This window comes from Gymnogyps californianus, chromosome 7 (genome assembly GCF_018139145.2).
Source record: "Gymnogyps californianus isolate 813 chromosome 7, ASM1813914v2, whole genome shotgun sequence".
NCBI lineage: Eukaryota > Metazoa > Chordata > Aves > Accipitriformes > Cathartidae > Gymnogyps > Gymnogyps californianus.
The window spans coordinates 14174578-14196158 of record NC_059477.1 but is presented as its reverse complement, the minus strand read 5'-3'; the positions used below and the strand labels follow the sequence as shown (position 1 = coordinate 14196158).

The 21581-nt window shown below is 40.7% G+C and overlaps 1 protein-coding gene across 1 annotated transcript in view; it reads right to left on the bottom strand.

The window, feature by feature from the left end:
- Positions 1-14331: 14331 nt before the first annotated feature.
- The window catches only part of BMPR2 (bone morphogenetic protein receptor type 2), a 109015-nt gene continuing 101765 nt past the window's right edge, over positions 14332-21581 (bottom strand). The window contains exons 12-13 of the mRNA XM_050899570.1: positions 19599-20878; positions 14332-17848 (exon numbers count right to left, since the gene is read on the bottom strand). Of these exons, the coding sequence (XP_050755527.1) occupies positions 17598-17848; positions 19599-20878 (1531 nt within the window). The 3' untranslated portion in view covers positions 14332-17597. The remainder of the gene's footprint in view (positions 17849-19598; positions 20879-21581) is intronic.

Here is a 21581-nt window from a genome sequence, read left to right as displayed (position 1 = left end):
CTCCTTTTTTTTGTTATATTCCTTTTCATTACTATTATTATTATATTTCATTATTATTATTATTGTTAGTATTATATTTTACTTTAGTTATTAAATTTTTCTTATCTCAACCCATGAGCCTTCTTTCCCGATTCTCCTCCCCATCCCACCGGGAGCAGGGGGAGGGGGACGGGGAGTGAGGGAGCGGCTGTGTGGTGCTTGGCTGCTGACTGGGGTTGAACCATGACAATGGGTCAACCAAAACTGGCTACAAGAGGCTGTGCCCAGTCTTGAGAATTATCCTGGGCTACCCCTGAAAGTGGCTATGTCAAGGGAAGGCACCAGAAGCATGGCAGATCACCATCAGTCCTATTGTATCCCTTTCTTAAAGTGTGCAATTTACTTAGGTCACCTTATAAATTACATACATAGGGCCACTTCCCAGTCCTTTTCTTGTAGCCACCACAAGCACTGCTGGTACAATGTGGCAAAGCACCAAAATACCAGATAACCCACTTAATTAGTGAAATATCTGGGAGACAGTGCTCTCCTCACCAGGAACGGCTGAGAGGCAGAGAACAGTATGGGCTGCATACCGCCGGCATTGGAGGTGAAGGGATCTCGTAATTCCCTCGGTGACTCCATGTATATATTGAAAAAGAGAACCTGAGCTTCATAGTGCTCCACAGGTAAATGCCCGGGAGGTAGAAAACCAGCACCCCAGCACATCTGGATAAATAAATGGAACATGTCTGCTGCTTTGTTGGCAGCCCAGGACAGCGTACAGTTATCCTAAAGCAGGTTAACCTATGCAGCATTTATTTCACTTCTTTGCTGCAATTTTCAGTCAAGAGCAGAAGATGCAATTCTCTTTGCAGTTCTTCCTGCTGTGACAGCTCCCACTGCCAGTGCCAGTACAGTTGCTCAGCAGGCTTTCATCCCTTGGACAGTTTATCCTCCCCAGAAATACTGGGGTTGTTTGGAAACAGTGTGCCATAAAGATATTTTTAAGGCATAAAATATTCTGAACACATTCTATTTCCTGTTTCTGTTTTGAAGAGGCCAAAATTGAAAGGTATTGATTCATATTTATTTGCATGATGCATGTTATGGAGCCAAGTCATGACTTTGAATGCAGAAGATATCTGTGATAATTATAGTACTTCCCACATTATTGTCACACTGCAAAAATGGCACTGCTCCACACAGTTGTTATGAGAATATAAAGCAAAGCATTTATGTATACTGCTCATTAGCAGTTGTATTGCTTTACATGCATTAGACATGAAAGTTCAACATGTAAAGTCATATACTCAGACCTAATCAAACACCATGCACTTCATACATTAACTTGTTTAAACTGTAACAAATGTGTTACAACAGTATCTTACTCCCACACCTTATGGAAATAATGGAAACAACTAAAGCAGGACTACGAATTACTTGAAAACAGTTTTGAAACTTTTTTTTAATTACACAAAAAACCCCAAAACAAAGCCCCAGCCCCGAATAACTCGGATCCAGATCCCCCCAGACTCTCCTTGTAATTCACACCTCCCAAGCTCTGGGTTTTGTTTCAGCTGTCACACTCCTTACTGCCTTCAGACTTTGCCGAACGCTGTCCAGGCCAACTTTGAACAACACATTTCATACAGTTTCATGTGGAACCTTTAGGCTGGGGTTTCTTCACATCCATGACGCCCTTACTCTGGCCATAACACCTAATGTAATGGTGTCAACAGTGATCCAAAAAATAGGGCTGAAACTCATTGTTGTCACAGAGGCTGTGAGCCTTCTACCAGTATCCCTTGAACTAGCCTTTTAGTGACCTCAGTCACTTTAGTGACTCCAGACTCACTGGAGTCACGCGTGATCCCACATACACAGGATCCATCTCTGCATCTTCAGCTCCTCTCTACCTGGTATTTTAACCAACCCATTGGCCCGCGTGAGCTGAGCAGATACTGGTATGCTCACACACCAGGCTGAAGTGCCACCCCTGGGAGGTGATGAGCACTCCCACCGACTTGGAGGCACTCAGCACCTAACCAGAGGCCTGCCGAAATGTACTGCTTTGTAGTCATTGTTGGGAGATTAAATCTAGGTATTGCAGAGATCCCCTTACGTGCAAGGTGTTGGTTCTTTCTTAAAATATGGTGTGTAGTAAAAGCTGCAGATACAAACAAATCAATCCAAACGTTGGAAGCATATCAAGAGTGTCCTCAAAGGCAGACTGATAAAACACACAGAGCTGCATGAACAAATCTGCAACCTGCTGAAAATAGGGATGTAAACAAGTCAGGGAAGTGGTCAAAATAGTAACCCCAAATGAAAAGCAGAGAAACAAGGGTCAAAGAGGTTTAACTAAGTTCATAGGCTCAAATCCCACTGTACGGCTATCAAAACAACTAATACTTAGGGAGTTTTGTTATACTAAGGACTGAAAGTTTAGGAGTAGAACCGCTCACTGCTTGTAGTAATATATATGAAAAATGTACTGTTAAAAATAATAGTAATAATAGCAAACCTTATGGAAAATGACTGTGCTCCAAGTAGCTTCAAATATGTTCTTGTCTTATTCCAAAATTAAATTAATGCAAAGCAGCACATGTAAAGGAGCAATCTACTGCCTGAAATTGTTTTTTTACCTACAGTTGTTGCAAGCAATATTGAAAGTTGAAAGACTGAAGATTCTGGGAGTCTGATCTAAGCATTAGATTATGCCCCAGGATATTTCATTGCATTTCTCATCTCTCCCCTGCAGAGTGAGTTTGTTTTGCTTGTTTATGTGGGTGTTCAACATCAACAGGAAAAAAAGACATTAAAAAAAAATAGGACAAATATAATAATATTTGCTTCACACAAAACCTGTAAGATCCTAGTTAGTATTCCAGAATATCTGGGGGGATTTGAGGAGGCAAGCAGATTGAAATAAGGTATTAAGATTAAAACAATAAAAAACAACAGATGGGACCTTGGACATAAATCAAACTACATGCAATAAGCAAAAGACAACTTAAAGCAAAATGCACTCCTGCCACATTTTATGAAGTACAATCTTTAAGTAAAGTTGTCATATAACTAACATCCTGAGGCTTCAGTGCCTCAATGGTGTTAAGATAACACATTTTTGACAAACCAACCCCGTTCCTCAATGCAACACTTAACTGCAGGCTTGAGAGATATTTCCACTGTGCGTTCATGGCACACATAATTACCTGGGAGAAGTACAAGGTTAATTTCTTTAGAAGCCAGTGCTAAGTTCACCTACACGCAACACGTTTTTCCACACATACAGATCAATTTTCTGAACACATGTTAAATGACAGCAGCAACACTAAACAATAACCTCGTTGTGAGTGGCCAGCTGCTGAAGGAGAGGGGCAACTGGAGTCAAGCTTGGTTCACCGACATGAGCTCTCGCCAGCTGAGAGTGACTGCAACTGTTCTTGGGTTCTGTTGAGGGAAGAGAATGAGCAGCAGAAAAGGCATGTTGCCCACCACATTTCTGAATCTTTGGTTTCGGTACCATTGAGTGAAGTGGCCTAGTTCATTTAAACAGGACACAGTTTAATCTCCCCCAGGTATCCTGCAAGAAAGATGCTGAATGATAATTTGCATATAATTCCTCCCCTCCAACAATAAAACTTCCCTTCCTTTTAGGAAGCAAGTAATTTTTCTTCAAAGTTATCTTCCAAAACCTTAGTATTTTTAGCACGTATTTACAGAGCTTGCAAATATAATACAGAGATTTGTCTGTATTTGTGTTGTGTATAGAGATGTAACATGTTTCTGTATTTCTAGTCTCAGGGCAGAAGAATGTGTACGAACTATAGAAGGAAACTCTTGATTTCCAAACATTAAACACTGATTGCTCCTACAAGCCCCCGGGCACAATTTCTGTACTGTGAGTATAATGGAACGATATACTGTAAAATATTTATTTCAATTATTGACATTATCAAACAATTTGATAAATGACAATATTTCAATAATGTAGATTTTATGGCCATATTGTAGGATGATAATTGTACTGTATATGTGATGAATAGGCATATAACTATAGAGACTTTTCACTTAAGAGAGCGGAGAAGAGAGTTCACTCCTGATTCAGGCCTACAATCTTGTTTTGCTTCTGTTTGTTTTTATAATGTTTAGAAAAGCTAAAGAGATTGTGAAAAGCATGTTGGCATGGCTTATTCATGCACTGAGAGGCAGTGACAAAATGATTTTGCTTCTCTGTCCACATACATATACTAGCCCTGTAGTTAAACTAATTGACTTTAGCAGAGTGTGCGATGAAGTGGGAGCATGGGATTCTCTGATTTGGGAAAACATCTACTTAGAAAGAATGGATCAAGTAGTGTTCTGAATCCTCCTTGCATTCAGCCATGGTGGGCAGGGGAGCTTTTAACTGGTTTGGTTATATCTCAACCAGACATCAGTTTGTCTTAGTTGTGCCATCCTGTCCTCATGCATTGCACCTCGCATTGAGCCTGACTGTGCCTCCAGGAGAGCTGGGGAGCCATCACTGAGAGAGAGGATGTGATCTTTGAGAAGATGAAGAAAGCAAAGCTGGGCAAAGCCCCAAGCCCCACTGCTGTTAGCAGCCAAGGCCTCCCTCATCCAATGCTCAGCCAGGGTGTCAGGCTCACTCTGCTCAGCAGGAGCATGCAGACATCTCCAGCAGTCATAGTTGGCATGGCTAGGCTGATGCTTCATAGTGGTGAGCCTGCAGGTTGTCTCTTATCCTTGGAGCAGAGACCAGTAAATCCTTGGACTAGGTCTACTTGGGGTCTTTCCAAAGAAGCCTCAACAGCCTGCCCAAAGCAGCAGGTTTGTGCAGTGGTGGTGGAAGGAAGGTGATGCGGACACCTGATCCTCATGTGTTGCCTGGCTTCCCTGAACACATTTGCAACCTGTCTGGCAGCTCACAGAAACCCTTTTGCTGCAGGAGAAACCACAGCATGACAGCCACCCTGAACTGCATGCTGGGCTATGCCTGTCTCACCCAAGGAGAGGGGCAACCACCTAAGCACACTTGCCTCATGGCTGCATGCTGAGGAAAAACAACGTGCAAGAGCTGCTGTTCAGCTCTGCCGTACACCAGCATGGAGCCAGAGGTCTCCCAGCTGGCATCCCACCAGGGGCGGATCATGAACCAACCTGCCCTTCCTCCTGCTTCCCTCCCTCCCTCCCCAGCAGAGTTCAGTTCCTCTGCCTGCCTCCTGCACCCCGACCTGGAATAGGGGAAGGCTTCCCAAGTCTGCAGCTTGTTGGCCGCTGCTGGTTGCAACAGGAGAACCTGTGAGTACCTCCTGTGGCTGGCTGCTATGCTAGGGTTAACACAGTGCCCAAATCAAGCCTTTTTGATACTGCTGCTTGCTTCTGTTTGGCTGCAAATACCTCACATTTCACTTACAGTCTCAGTTCATGGCTTATGTAAGCAGATGGGAACTTCTGCTTGCCTGTGCCTTAAAAGCACATTTCTGTCCCTCATGATCACAGGGTAAAGCTCAAACACATGATTTACTTGCATTCTGGTTTTCCAGAAGCAAACAATTAATAAAATTAGCCTGCTTGATAGTGATTTAAGCCAGCTGTTTCTGAGGCCTGATTCAGAATTTTTAATGGTCCTGCAAGAAAATTCTTGGCATGGCAACACAAATGCAGGTTCCCAATAAATACTTTCCACCTCAGCAGAGATCTAGCAAGGCCTCCCTCCTGCAGGAGATTCTCTGGCCACCCATACATGCCTTGACTGCACCAGTAAAACTGATGTGTGCAGCAGCAGCAGCACCTACCTCATGGGCTAGAGTCAGAACTACAACTTGCTTCAATGATTTGCGTCAGATCTGATTTTTTTAACTAATCCAGAGACCTGGAGGTGCTAGAAGTTACTCTTTACAACATATCTGCAGGGCTCAATTATTACCTTTCCAATAAGAGGAAAGGGGGAGGGAGAGAAAGAGGGAGAAAGGGAGAAAGAGAATGAGAAAACAGGTATAATTTCAATATTACAGCAGACTGGTAAAATACCAGTCAGTGCAAAAAATACAGACTAGCCATCAGTAACAAAACCAGGAACAGAGCACAAACTAACCTCACTTCTTAGGTGCACAGTTCCATGCGCATAAAAGTACCTTATGAAAACCATATTTCTGGTCATTCTGATTAGGAAATCTGATAGCCCGTGGCATGAACGTCTCAGAAACAAAGGCTGCAGTAAGTGATAGGGGAAAGCAAAAAAGCCTGTACCATTCCTAGGAGCTGCTTGCAGGCCTGTTGCCAGCAGTGACCCTAGTAAAATGAGCTGTACAACCTCTGTACCCTCTTTATCACAATGCCCTACACTACCCTTTCCTATTAGCACTTGGCAGGAACAACAAAGAACTAGGGCCAAAGACAAATGCTGAGTCCTACTGTGTTGCTGATGCCTGAAGCCTGAAACAAATATCTCTACCCTCCCTCCATGCTCTTTCCCCTTCTTCAAATCCACCTCATGCACTTGAGATGCTGCCGACTGGCTTTTGCCCATCATCTGCCCAAACCATGCCTGCTCTGTACTGGGTGTACATCCTCATTCTCAAAAGGTGCTTGGACTGTGATAGAAGGTCTTGGGAAGCTCCTGCCCTTCCCATCAGGAATTGAAATGCACCTGAATCAGGTGTTTCCAACCTTCCTCAGTATTTGCATCCTTAACATTTTTCCAGTGCCCATGCAAGCGCCATCTAGAAATGCTGTTTGCTCAGATGCTGCATAGTAAATACAGACTTGCTTTCCTTAATCATCTTCCACAGACCAGCTGTCCTCAGGCAGCATTATTTGTTGTCTTTGTAAAAGAGGCATGGGTGATCCCCAAAGCATGACTTTGGCTCAGATCACCATTTGTGGATTTCTCACAGACTTTCCCTGTGGTACTGAGAGCTGAAAGAAGACGATCCCTCGACATAAAAGCAGAAGACCAGAGTGTGCCATTTAAATTCTAGGAATCAAAACATTTCAACTCCTTGTTGGATGGAGAATGACAACCTTTCAGGCTAACATCAAAAGCTGAATTTATACAGATACAAACATTTTGGTATAGTCAAGTTTTCCTGCCTGTGGAAAATTAACCTTCTTATCCAATCGAATGTGCTTTGGGTCATGGCAGTGAGCAGATGTCTATAATCTCCTGCACGTGGAGAATTTCCATAACGTCAGAATTAGCAAGAAGTAAATGAGGAAAAAAACCCTGAATGGAAACAAATGGAAGACTGACGTGGCTGTGTTCCACAAAGTACGTTCTGCAGCTGCATCACTGCTCTGGAACAAAGGGGAATATAATTATTGTTGTTTTACTTTCATTTCCCATTAGCAAAGCAAAAGCCGGATAAAAGTGGTTGTTATTTCTGCAGGAGAGAGCTGGCCGAGGTGAGTATATGAGGTCACGCAGGGAAATCTATGAGGAGACTATTTCTTAAGCCTGAGTAGCTCATGCACCCAGTAAAAAATATATCAGTAAAATTCACCAGTAACACTTTGTTATTGCAGAGCTGAGTCAAAGCTTCTCAGATGCCCTGAGGATAAGATTCAGCCACACCTGCCGGGGCAGGGCAGGACTTGGCTGCTCTTGCAGTCGGCAAGGAGCGATAATTGCTGGAGGGGGACATCTAATTCTTTTGTCATGGCTGTCCCCCACTCCCAGCCTTCCTTGGTAGCAGCAGCCCCTCCATCCAGGGCACTAGTGAAGGTGGAATGGGCATGCAGGAATTCTTGTTATTTCTGTGTTGATCAGGTCAGCATCCCTCCTCGACTCGCTGTAGTGCTGCCGCCACCTTCTCTCCCCTACTCCAGAGGCAGAGCTGCCGCGCAGGGCAGGGCAGCAGGGAATGGGCCTGTTGTGCCCCAGGAAAATGAGAGCTTCATGTGGTTCCCAGCGCTCCTGGTGTCCCTGGCCCCCACTGACTCTCCCTGGCTACAACCTCACGGGAAATCTGACTTTCTTGGAGCTGCTCCTGGGAGGACTTCAGAGGTCTCAGGCTCCCACCAATGTTGTTGAGATCTCTGGATACAAAGAGCTTTGTAGGCCTGTCCTTAAAGCCCCCCCCACAGGTACTAAGACCTGGCTAGCCAGCCTCTCCTTCCTCTGAGCTGGTGTTGCTCAGCCATCTTGAGCCAACAGCAAGCCACTGCACATAAGCACAGTGCTCTCTTTCAGGGAGGGACCTTCTCCTTGTCAATTACTGTCCTAATCTCCTAATCCCTTTCTGAGGCAGAAACCCCCAAGGTGGTGCAGATCCAGCCTGGAACATGGAGTCTGCCTCTTGCTCGCAGGGGAAGTGAGGTTTGTCACGGTCCCTCCCTCTAGCCAGTTTCTAGGTTCAGTTGTGGGGCCGAGGTGATTTGCCGTACAGGCAGGTGCTCAACCATACGCTACTTGCCTCAGTTTGTTGCTTCCTCCTTATTTATGACAGCAAGAAATGAAGCTCCTCATTCTGTCTCCCTTCTTTGCATTTTGGAGGTAGTTCTTTGGCCACAGAGGCATAAGACTTGCGCCACTTTATTTGCTTGCAGAAATCATCACTGTAGATAGAGAAAAATAAATTAATAAGAATTAAGTAAGGAAGAGAGATACAAACAACAAAGCAACTGAGGTGCAGGATGGGTCCCACCTATCTGTGTATAACGGCAAGTGCTGGAACCAGCAAGGTCCCACAGTACAGTGCTTGGTGCTTTAAGGTGCAAGATGTGTGTTGCAGCACTGTAGGGTCTGGGATGCTCATGCTACAGAGTTGGTGCTAATGTGGAACCCCTTCCCAAGGCCAAGGCAAACCCAGGAACACTGGGAGTCGAACCAAAGAAAAGAGGAGTTCACCACTCTGGTGACATGGCATTGAGTTTAGTTGCACTTTGCCTCAAAGCTATGGTGACCATTGCCCAAGTGAGCTTGCAGTGCCGTGGTAGCACAACCCCAGCCAGCACGACTCAGTTTGTGCTCCAGAAAGAGAACTGAGCAGAGGAGAACAGAGTTCCCTCCATGCGCATAGGCAGAACGGCTGCCTCAGAGCTCAGCTAGCGTTTGCATCGCTAGAAAGGGAAAGAAAGATAGGGCTTGTTTCTTGTTTAAAGGGAAGATTTAATATTTTCCTTCTGGTCAGGAAGGGAAGGTGACTTAGTGGGGGTGATACTCAGTTCTCGAGACCATTTTGCATTCATTTCCCTCTCTTCTCCACATGGACAAGCATCCATGTCCTAAAGCCTCTGCCTCTAAGGCAAGCAGCAGGATGCTATCAGGCCATGGAGCACTAACTCCCTCTCACCAGTGGTCACACAGGAGATGAGAAAGATGAGAAGAGATCAAATGAACAGTGTCACCTGTGTATGGGTACAGCGTATCTACCATTTGTATGGTCGTGATTCTAGTTAATGGCTCAGCTTGAAGTTCCCCACAAGCATGACTGGAAGAAAGGAAACTAGAGGAAGAGCTCTGCATTGCAAAGTAAAAAATCCCAGACAACTCCTTCAAAATGAAGTTCTTGCATCAGGAGTTGAAAAACACCAGGAAGCAAAACAAAGGAGACTGCAGTGGAGAAAAGACCTGTCTCTTCCCAGCACCTTACCTTCAGGAGGCGTAGCAGGCAAACTCCTGGGTCAGGCCAGTCAGCGGGGGAAATATGCACAGTCTGTCTACTCACTTAATCCATCTCTTCTAGTTCTGTTGGACAGGACAGCAGCTCTGGGCTGGGAAACCTCCTGCTTGTAAGAATGCCATGACATTGTCTCCTCATGGGGAGGGCAAAGAGTGCAATAGCTTGTGTGGGAAGGACAGGGGGTTGCTATTTTAATTCTTGTCCCACCTGCAAAGGTTGTTGCTTGCTGTGTTCCTCCCACATGGCTGGTTGCCATCAATCCTGCGCTCTACCCAAATGCAGCCAACCAAAAGCAAAGGAGAAAAGTATTTAGTTTAACGCCTCTTTCTCCTGTTTTCTTTTTTCTGTTTTTTTTTTTCCTTTTCTTTTTCTGCATTTAAACACTTAGCAGACAGACAAGGTGTGACGAGGCCATGTAAGGCCTACTGCTTTGAAACGCCTACAAAATGGTATTTAGTTGCCAATACAAGCATCTTAACTGGCTGACCGGGGAGAATGGGCAAAAAAGCAGAAGCACTGCATTAATGTAGCAACGGCAAGCCCTAATTATTTCACACTATTATCTGACAGCAGTGCCGCATGCAATCTGTCACAGGGCTAAGGTGTCTGAAAGTCCCATTCAGCCCTCAGTAATGAAGTATTTCCTTATCCTTCAACCAACAAAACACAGCTGCAACAGGGGTTTTCCTCTCATTCCTGGGAGCATGTCTTATTACTCATGGCCAATAATACCATGAAAAACCCACAAAAGACCATGCTTTTTGTCATTAATATGATCTTTAATAAATGGAATAATGCACCATTTTACAGCAAGCCTTTTCTTTTAGACCTAAAGAATAGCCTTTTAAGTGTTCTTATCCAATGTCTCTGTATCAATACAATCTCTTTATTTAGGTTTATATATAACAAAGCAATTCTTACAAGTATTCATAGAAAACTCTGTAGTGGCTTTAACAATGTCAGCTTTCATAGTGGCATCCACAGATGATTAAAAAACAAAAATTAGCTTTTTATTTCATACTCACACTGTTCCATGAAACACAACTTATACAGCATAGCAAGGGTATTGGGCAGCTTATACAAAAGAAATAACTGAAAGCAATTATTTATAAATTCATACATGATATTTCCTCAGTCATTTGAGAGAAAACCAAAAATACCCGTTAACAAAAGGGTTCTGATGAGACTCCATATTCTAGGGTTTCTCCCCCTCTTCCCCAGAAAAGCTCGCTCGGAAAGTAATGCTCTCTTTACAGTCTTTCGTAAGGAAAATGGCAGTTTCACATCTCCTTATTTCAGCTTCTACAGAAGACCAAACCCTAGAAATCAGTCTTTGCCATGTTCATTTTCCTCTTATACTGCATTTGGGGGGGAAATAATCAACAGCGATTGTAAAATACGATTCCAGCTTATATAAATGTGAATAGAGCACACTTTCCTCTAGAGACAAAAAGCAGACAAGAAACATTACATACAAACCTTTTTAAATACATTTCAACAGTGTGAAAGAGAGAGAAGAGTCACAAATCAGGAAATTCAGAAGTGACATGAAAGTCAGCTATAACTTGGACTTGCCCGTTTCTTTGTTCTTTTGACTTTTTACAAACTACAGAAACATTAACTATTTTCTTTCCTTTTGAATAAACAAGATTGAAGTGTGATACTTCTTGATACAGTTCTGAAGCACAAAAAAAGTGAATCAAGTGCTCTAGAAATAAACCTCACACATTTTTGCTCTGTCTTAAAAACAACTGAATGGACTACAAAAATTGACTTTCGGGAGACCCTGAAACTAGGAAGTTATAAAGGCTAATTATTTCTGCTTTAAAATAGTTACCAGGCAAGATGCTATGCCCCTGATGGAAGCCTGCAAGAACTTTGAAGAAATCCTTCCTTACTGTGACAGTTAGTGTCTGTTGAAGCATGACATATGCATTGAAGTTAACCAGCTGAATCACTTGCAAATGTACACAACTGCTGATCAATAGGCTTTTAAAAATATCTGACAATTACATTATAAATTAATGTAACTCCGACTAGTTCCTGCTTATTATGCACATATGTATATTAAACCACAGTGAAATAAATGGAAATGGCCATAAAAATTCATACTACTAACGCACCACAGCAGCCACTAAATCAGACCTGCATGAAGCCCAGAACAACATGAAAGGGCTTTGGTGTAAATGAAGATTTATCTTGAAACCTTCTACTACCACTCCCACTGGTGCAGTTCCACTTCTTGACAATAACCACAGCTGCACTGGTACTGACCTAGCCTGACAGCCTGAACCGAGGCATCAGCTAACACCCCTCAAGACGTCAGTAGCCAGGGTTCGCCCATGTGGTCCCACATTCCACCTTAGCTTTCCCAGGGCTAATCCTCCCAAGGAATTTTTAAAACCACTGCCAGCAGAACCCAACCCTCCTTTGCTCGTCATCAATGGCAGACTCCTCTTTGATTTCAACAGCTTTTGGCTCAAGAGATTAGATGTTGATTTCCTCAGATACACTTGTGCCAAACATAACTCCCATCTTGATTCACAGGAGTGCCTAAATCTCTTATCTGCAGAAGTGGAAGTTCTGCTACCAGTTTTAGTCAGAAGAAACCTCAAAATGAGAAATCTGATTTGTTACTATTTCACATCAAAACTGAACATACGGGGGGGGGGGGGTGTATCAAAAAAGGGATGTATTTCTACAGCTACAGTTTTATATGACAATATAGAAGCCTAAAATGTAATTGGATTTAATGGACTAAAATACTATGTTTAAATGGCAACCACACGTGTAACTATAGCTACTACATAAAAAAGCCTTGTAAAATTTATCATGTATTAAGTATTTTGGGTTATTTTTTGATCTTTAAGAGAGGTACCTTAAATTATCCAGCTTCAGATAAAGTTTGTCATGTGCATTCCCAGCTTTCTCTCTCTCCCTCTCATAAATACATTCCACGTAAACAATCAGTGACAAGTCTGTCATGGGAGATCTTGCACTACTGGACTATATGTCACAGTCTGATCCCAATTTTACTATGACGCGCTAAAGACAACTTAAAAATGGCATATGAAGAACATTGTACTTGCTACCAGTGCTACCATCTGATGCTGTAACTCACAGAATTTAATCCTGGAATTTATGCACAACATACACATGCATCTAAATACATACAGAGTTTGCATAAAAAAATATACATTTGGCTTCACTGCAATATGTATAGCTTTTTCACTGAAGAAAGGCTTAAAGTTGAACAAAAAATAAGCACGTTAAAAAAAAGGAGGTTATTATATTTACCTGTTAAAATGGATAGTGGGAGACCAGACAAAAAATTTCAAATAAACCAAATTTATGCAAAATACTAAATTGTCCAGTCTCTAATCCAACTTTCATAGACTAATCAATCCTATTTCAATTTTCTTTGATAAGCTGCTCCAAATTTTCCAGTTAGACATCAGGTCATGTATATGCTACTGTGCCCGGCAATTATTATTTTTATGACTTAAAACCAGCCTGTTTCAGCAATGGGAACTGCCATCATTTTTATACAAGTAAAAATTACGGCATAATTAATTTCTCCTGCATTGACTAAATATGTGAATTTTAAAGTTCTCCCTAATTAGGCTGGAACTTTCCATAATAACGTTTCAATGGCAGCATGGCTATGATCTTTTGAAATTTTTTTCATGAAAAAAAATTATAATCTGAACATAGACTTAGTGATATTATATTAGTGGATTGGTTTTTTTAACATTTAAAAAAGGAGTATCATTAGAGCAAAATGCACTGAACACTGAAACTATGGCATATACAATGTATACATATATATTAAGTAACAATTCATTATTATTAAATTTGGCCCAATAATCCATTCCATACAAATACAGAACCTTCCTTATTCTGCTTTCTGAGACAGGCAGGATTAAAGATTTCTTTTAGAGAAAGCTGCCAGGTGGGAAGATATGTACTTTCTAAACATATTTAGAAGGTGGGGTTTTTTTGTTGTTTGTTTCCTGGAACCTGCCAGCACCCATCTTGCATTGTTTTTTGTCCCCAGTGCACTGAAAAAAATGAAACTGTGTTGCCTTTGAAAACTGGGTGATTTTCTATATGGAAACAAGACACAAATGAACAGCAGTAAGACGACAAAACACAAACAGAAATGTTCTTTGTTTCTGAGTATATTCTAATGATGACAATATCAATTGGTTTTCTTTTAAATTAGGAATTCCTTTACCTTTAGCTGTGCAATTTAAGTGCATCTTGGAGATTCAAGAAAAGCATTTTTAATACTAATTGTTTAGCACATGAAGCTATAGAGCATTATAAGCAAATTCAGGGGAAGTGTTGCAGATAATCTGACTTTTAAATATCAATTTAGAAGAAAACAAATCTGACTATGAGGCACGTCTGCTCAAATGGTTAGAATTCACATTCTAAAACCCATGTTATGTTGGTGAGTATCTCTATTATAGGAAACAGAAAAAGAGACAATGCATTAACCTAAGCAACTCCTCTGGCTTCTACTAGCACGTCATTTTCTAAAACCAGTAAGATTTTGGATTTTGGCTTATATATACAAACATCACAAATGTTTGCTCTAACATTTTACTTGAATTATACATTATAAATTACCATAGCAAATATTCTACTGTTGCCTATTTGACAGTGGCACAATTCATAGGTATTTACACTATCATTCTATTTTCATTTTGCTATATTTATCTTGTCTGCAATATACATGAGAAACTGACAGAAAATTATCAACTGTCATCATTATCCTTTTTTCTTAAAAAACCCCTGAAAAACCACAAAGAAATAAAATACATTTGTCTCTCCTGATTATAGTACATTTATCAATTATCCATGTGTCTGATCTGTGGAATTCTCTCTCTCGCATGTATTTCGTTTGGTTAAGGATGATTCCCCATGGTATTCTGTGGAGACTGGATTATGTGCTGTGAGCAAAAAAAGGGCATTACTAAATTAAGCATTAAAACCAAACGCCTAATCTGATCTCATCTAGCTATGCAGAATTACGATATCTTGGTACCTACTTAAGAGTTTGTTTTGACTGACCTTTAAAAATAGTTCTTCTCTATTTAATCTACAGGGTATTTTGTGATAAAGTACATATTTCTATCATGTTACAAATTATATTTATCCATGGTAGATTACAAAGCCAATACTTTCTGCTAATTATAATTCATCCCAAAGGCCTTCCAGGAAGTGACAGAAATAGATAAAGGAAAAGAAACTATTATGTTTGCTTTAAGAATGTTTAAGGAAAACTGCAGAACATTTTCATCTGGTATTAAAATGATTTTGATCGCATTGAGCATAAAAAAGTTGGATTTCTTACAAAGGATTGGCCTGAAAAGAAAGGCTAGAAGACTGGTGCAAATCTATCTTAGCAGAAAGAAGCAGTAGTCAGAGCAAATAACTTTTCTCTCCCCAGAGTGTTTCAAGTTAGATAAGAGTGTCCTAAATATGCTTTTCAGCCCACATTCTGAAATGCTGATGGATGATACATGCAAAGCAAAGCAAAAAGTCATTGGTAAAGGAGTGAAGAATCTTCAATATGCATGATACAGCGACCATCACAAAACAACATACCGTACTTCAAATGGAGACTCAAAGAGGGCCAAAAGAGAAGAAAACCACAGCCAGCATTAGGAACAGAATGCCAAAAATTCTGATTCAGGTCTTGAAACCCAGCTGAGCAACTGGCAGGTTTTCAACATCTGGGACGCAAGATTGCAGCAGATGGGAAGCCGGAGAGTGAATTAAAAGTAAAACCAGAGAAAGGCTGTATTTTTGAAAAGGGGAGATATAACTGTGTATTTATATAGGCGGATAACAGAATTACGCCTCAGAGACGAAAGGTACTACTTGAACTGATGCTTAAAGAACATAAAGAGCCCAAAAAGTGTCTCATGGCTTGTATTTCTACAACTACACTTAATCGAAGTCTGGATTTATAGAGTTATCTCTTGGAGATATCTAGGAGAATCTAAGAAACATTAAGAAGCATTACAAGAGAAAATCATAGCAATCAAGCATAAACAAGGGAGTTTGGGAAACGGCAAGAATCAGATGTAGCAAGGCATATATTATGCTAGTTGTATCTTCAGATATAGAAGAACAGGGTTGGCAAAGTTTACCTCAGGGGGAAAAAATAATGTAACAGCAAGGAAACAAATGAGCTTGAAAGCACACAGCATCTGTTTCAGTCAGCTGAAAGGAGACAGGCTCGGGGAGGCAATTGTTTGCTGCCAGTATCCTGCCACAGGAGTTTGGCAGGCTGATTGAATAGATTTTCTTTCTTTGAACATCACTAGTTTTCAGATAAAGTGATAATACTTTACTCAGTACCAAAGACTGACATGTGTTATATATTTTTTATCTAAATACTTTGTACTGAAGTGTTTTCAATCAGAAAGAATATTTCTCAGGTGGAAGGATATTTCTTAGGCGGAAGGAGGTCTTGACCAATAAGGCAATTAATTTTCTTTCAGTAGACATTAAAAACAATCATTCTAAAAAAAGGTAAGGTTTACTTGAGATGGTGAAAAAGCAATTTATCTCGATAGATATTACATTCATGTTCACTGATACCTAAAATCAATGTGCATACAAACTGAAAGAAGGGTCGAAGCAGAGGGGAAAAAACCCCAACCCTCCCCCGCAAACACTCATAACCATGAATTTTAAAAGCATGCAATAAATTTTAATGCGATGCATGAGGGGCTCTAAAAATTCTGAAGGGAGGACAAGTTTCAACTCAACTCAGCAACAACAGTCAATCAGGATGCACGTACCTGCATAAGTAATCAGGCTGATTTTACCCCAGACTGTCTGTAAGGAGGTAAATCAGGAAAGATTTGTGACTTATCACAAAACTGTTTTGTGCCAAATAAGATTCATGATTTTTCCTCTGTGTAAACAAAATACGTTTGCAACCTATCTTCACTAGAGCTTTTAAGTATGACAGTTATTAAGATTTCTGAATAAAATGTATTTTTCAATGTATATCATTAGTGATCTAAATGAGGTTTTACATAAATACAGGGGGTGAAACTGCACACAAAATAAAATGGAAAAAATGGCTGACATTGTTTTCTTACATTTGTTCAATGTTTTGTTATTCAGAACTTCACAGGCTGGCATCTACTACTATAAAGGAAACACATTTTGATTTGGAAGGATCAAAGGAAAGGTACTGAGCTCAGATTTTTTTTTTTGTTCCTTTTTAAAAGCCCTTTCAAGTTGGGGAAAATTCATGCATTGTCACCTCAGAGCACAATGTGATATAGGCAGCTGCTTCAAGCTGGCTACGGTGTGCAAAGTTCACTGTCGTGACCAGCTGACTGCTCAACTGTCAGGGAAAAATTAACAAATACAAAAAGGGGAACATGTGGCCATTTTAGAAACACACTTTTCAATAAAGCATACTGTGAACTATAGACTATTGCACATTTCAACATGACACAAGAAAAATAGGGGGTTCAAAAGAGAATACACTTTGTAACATAGAAATATACAGACTAGCTTGTGCACAGAAATCAAAACATGGTTACAAGACACCACTGCAGTCAAACCTGTCTTATAGTCTGCTTATGATCTTAGTGACCTTAAGAAACTGGTCCAAACTGATTATCAGCGATACTTTTTTTTGTTACTTTTTTTAAAAAAATATTTTGAGACCACATTTTTGATACACATATATATATTCCGTGGTCAAAACAGACAGACTTAACTTTAGCGATACTAAATAAAAGTGCAAAAACGTTCAAAAAATAAAACAAAATAAAAAAATATGGAAGCATAAGCTAAAAATTTTCTGCATAGCTGAAATCTATTTAAAGCGAGTCCTTGGTAGGGGCTGCTGACAGGAGGAGAAAGCAGTTTTTTAAAATGTCTTCTGCATGTTTGTTTCAAATAATGCAAAAAAAAAAAAAAGTCATTTGTCGGCTTTTAAAGTATTCACAGGCAGTTCACTCCTGCGTCCTTAGATACCATGGTGGTGGCAGTGCCTCCTTCCGCAAGGTAAACAGCAGTGCTGGATTTGGAGTGGACTGCCCGGTCACTGCCATTATTGTTGACCTCGCAGTGCAGCGGCTCGGTGGAGATGACCCACGTTGAAGGACGCCACCGCTTAAGTGAGTACGGAGTTTTCACACGTTTCTTGATCTTTTCTCCTGAGCCTGATTTGCCATCCTGTGAGGAGTCACCTACTGAAGAAAAAAAAAAACAAACCAAACCAAACCCAAACAAAAAACAAAAACAGAGTAGAAAATAGTATTATGAGGAAGGTAAGATTTGACTGGAGAGTCCAGGGTTGTTACTCGTGCAAAACAGAACAAAAGAACAAAATCTTATCACACAAAAGCAACTGTGTGGCAGAGGCATGACAGGTATATCAGCTACAGTAGCTGCCACTAAAACAAGGGGTCGGATTCTGTTCTCTGTCAGAAATTACTTCAGTGAAGTAATTTGTGTTACCTTGAATGCACATTGGCATCAAACAGCAGAATCAGCATTTGACATTTGAGGGGCTTTTGCAATCATAGTATCTTATATTACCTGTAATAGGAGGTACAAAAAAATGTTGCTACTACAGGACAGCAAAGGCTAAACTTTTAATAGCATAATTAAATCATAGGTCCCCTAATCCTACTTCACCTGGCAAAGCGTTTCACCTGAAGACAAAATGGTCCATCCTCTGTTAACATCCTAAGTCAGGATTTGGGATGTTGTGTTGCAAAACTGGCAAAACCAACTTCAATCATGATAAAATTTCAGCAGTAGAAATCTGATTGTTAAAAAAACTTTATATAACCTTCAAACCCTTTCTTTTAACTTAACCTTCAATTAAAGAAAGTTACTGCAATAATCTTTTTTCTTTACCTCAATAAGATTTCAACTCAAGTCAACATGTTAAGACAAAAATTAGGGTTTCCTACTTAAAAGGAAGGCTTAAACATTCCACTGCTGAATATTCAACTACATTTCTTGAAAGATCTTTTCTGGTTTGTTTCTAAATCTTTTCTTTCCAAACATGCCTGGCACCCCAGATCATTTCACTAGTATCACAGCGTCTGTCTAAACATAGTCAGAGGTTTGCAAGCACCTTTCAAAGACTTCAGTGCATTCTGGAAATATATTCTCTTAAAAATGCACACTAGGAGGCCTTTCCAACAGCTCCAACAGGCCCAAAGTCAAACTCAGAGGATGTACCTAATTTAACTATAACTACATGATTACATTTTTACTGTAAAAAGGAGAGCCCTATTGTAACCTCTTAGATCTTTGGCCGTAAAACTCTTAAGGCAGTTATTCTGAAGGAGTCTATTAAAATCGATTCCTTCTCTAACTACTTTGATTAATTTTTAATACGTACATGGTAAACTGACACAGGATTGCTATAATTGTTGGAGCTCAGATAGCAAAATAGAGTATGCCTGACCCTCCGTCTAGGCTGGGATAATACAGTAAAATCAGTTGCTTTAAAAGTAATGAAGCATATAAATAGTTATTACAATAAATTATTTTAATCAATGCATCTTAGAGCCAGCTACTCTTAAGAGAATGAGGAAGAATAAGGAAAAGAAGGTATAAAGTGCCCCTGAAGGAAGAAATAGGAAGCTTTTTCAATATGCTTTGCAGCTGCCAACATTAGGTGCCTTGCAAGGAATAATGAAAGTCAGAAATTACTCCCTTCCTAGAGTCAGAGTAGACAGGTTATAAAGGGACAGATTTATTCCATGTATGTGGAAGGAAGAGAGTGGCCTAACGTGCTGGAGTTGATGGAGACAGGACTTTATCGAGAAGATTGAAATTGCACTGATAGAAATTAAATTTATATGGGATTTAATAAGTATGCTTTAAGGAGGGACAGGAGAGACAGAAGTATTTTCTATTCTATATGTAGTTATTAAGTAAAAAAAGTGTCAGGGAAACTGTTCAAGTCCTGCAGGCACTTACACTGCATACTACTGCTATCCAAACTATTTGTGGCTGATAGATCCAGCGAATTAGGCCTCTGTGCTCTTCTAGTCTGGGTCTGCCCAGGATTTCTCACTACATTCTGGATACTGACTGTAGCTGTGTCTTGCACTGGACACGGATTACTGTTGTTGTTATTGGCATTTGTTCGGCCATTATCCAGTGGTCGCTCTCTCCTGTCTACCAGGCGGTCCAGAACACCTTCATCATGGCCAGCCTGCTGCTCCCGCCTCAACAAGGGTTCATGCTCATCAGGGCTTGAATTAATATTCAGCCGACTATCCTCTCCACTGAACTGGTTCTGAAGCATTTCCTGGGCCCTCTGTGCTACCGAACTGGTTGTCTGGCCAGATGGCACTGTGCCATTGGCGTACTGGGTTGTGCCAGCATGAGAGTTTATGCTGTGGCTTCTCCCAGCCACTCCATTCATGGTAACTGTCACGACATGAGGTTCTGCAGCATTGATAGTGTTCATCTTGGCAACGCCTGTTTCCACTTGCTTCAAGTTTGATTTGTGCTTGCCACCAAATTTTAACCGTGGCTCCTTTGTTGAATTTTTGGTGTTTAGGGGGAGGCTAGTAGGCCTCTTCGGAAGGTTCTGTTGCTTGGGTAGAGGATAGACCTGAGCAGATGGGACATCTGGAATCAAACATGCTTGACCATTGCCAGCTTGCGTGAAGTCCTGTTGTCCTGTCACCTCTACTGCAAGTTTTATCAGTGGATAAAGCAAGCTGGAACTAGTGCTGCTGAGTGGATCTGGCCCGCTAAACTGCTTAAGTGAATGTTCCATCAGATTCTCATCAGAGCTTTCTTTCAGGTTCTTATCCACTTCTTTTGGATCCAATTTATTTGTCTCTAAGTCCTCCTCTGTTAGCTGCAGACAAACAGGGGTGGGCCCACCTGGCTGCATGACATTTGTAGTATGTAAGTTTGTTTCATCCGAATAAGGCATTTCGGATATGGTGGTCATGCCAGTGCTAGGAGTGAGGCCAGTTGTATTGGTGGTGGTAGTATTGGTGGACAAACTGGTGACACTTGTCTCAGGACTAGGGATGCGAGCTTGCGCTTGTTGCCGCTCATAGTTAATGGAGTTTCTATTCTTTTCACCTGAAGTCAATGGTGTAGTGGACATTGAATGTTCAGAAGAAATGTTCTTCACTATGCTGTCAGTGTGGTGGATTGAATCTTCAATGTAGGAAGAGGAAGAGTAATCTGGATATGGCCTTATCTTTGATACACGCCTATGATGCGACAGATTCCTTTAAGAAAAAATAAGTGATATTAAGATCATATATGTAAAAATCACCTCATATTATAAAGCCTCTCATTTAAGACAGCTGAATGTCTTTCTGTTTCTTTTCATGCATAAACTAAGGACAGATACAGTACAAACTGAGAACTTTCAGTAACTTTCTTGAAATATCTGGGTAGCAGAAAATTGGTTTTACTAGGACACCAATTTTGTCATGGGTGTTATTTATACAACTAAGTCAGATAACAGTAATCTTCTTCTATTTTTCCAATATGCTGTTTGTCCAGTTCACTGCTAAGGTACTGCTCTAGTTGCAGAGAAGGGATGCTGAAGGAGGGCAACAAGAACTCAACACACAAGATGGAGAACGTGATGCTGGGAAAAAGTCACAAGGTCCTAAACCATGAAAAATCTATTATTTTAACAATTTAGGTATTCTACAATTTGAACATAAGTTTTTTCATGACAATGAACACTGCCATATACAGCAACATTACTCTTCTCTCAAATCCAGATCTCTAGTGTATACTATTAAGCACTAATGTCAGTTCTGCAAATTCTCAATCCCTCTGGATCATATGTAAGCAGAGAATGCACAGCACTTCTCTCCCTGGGGTCAGAATAACGATGACTTAAACGATGGCCCTGCAGTTCTTTAACTGAACAGCTACAGGTTTGAGACTCAGTGATTTCCTGAACTCATATTGCCT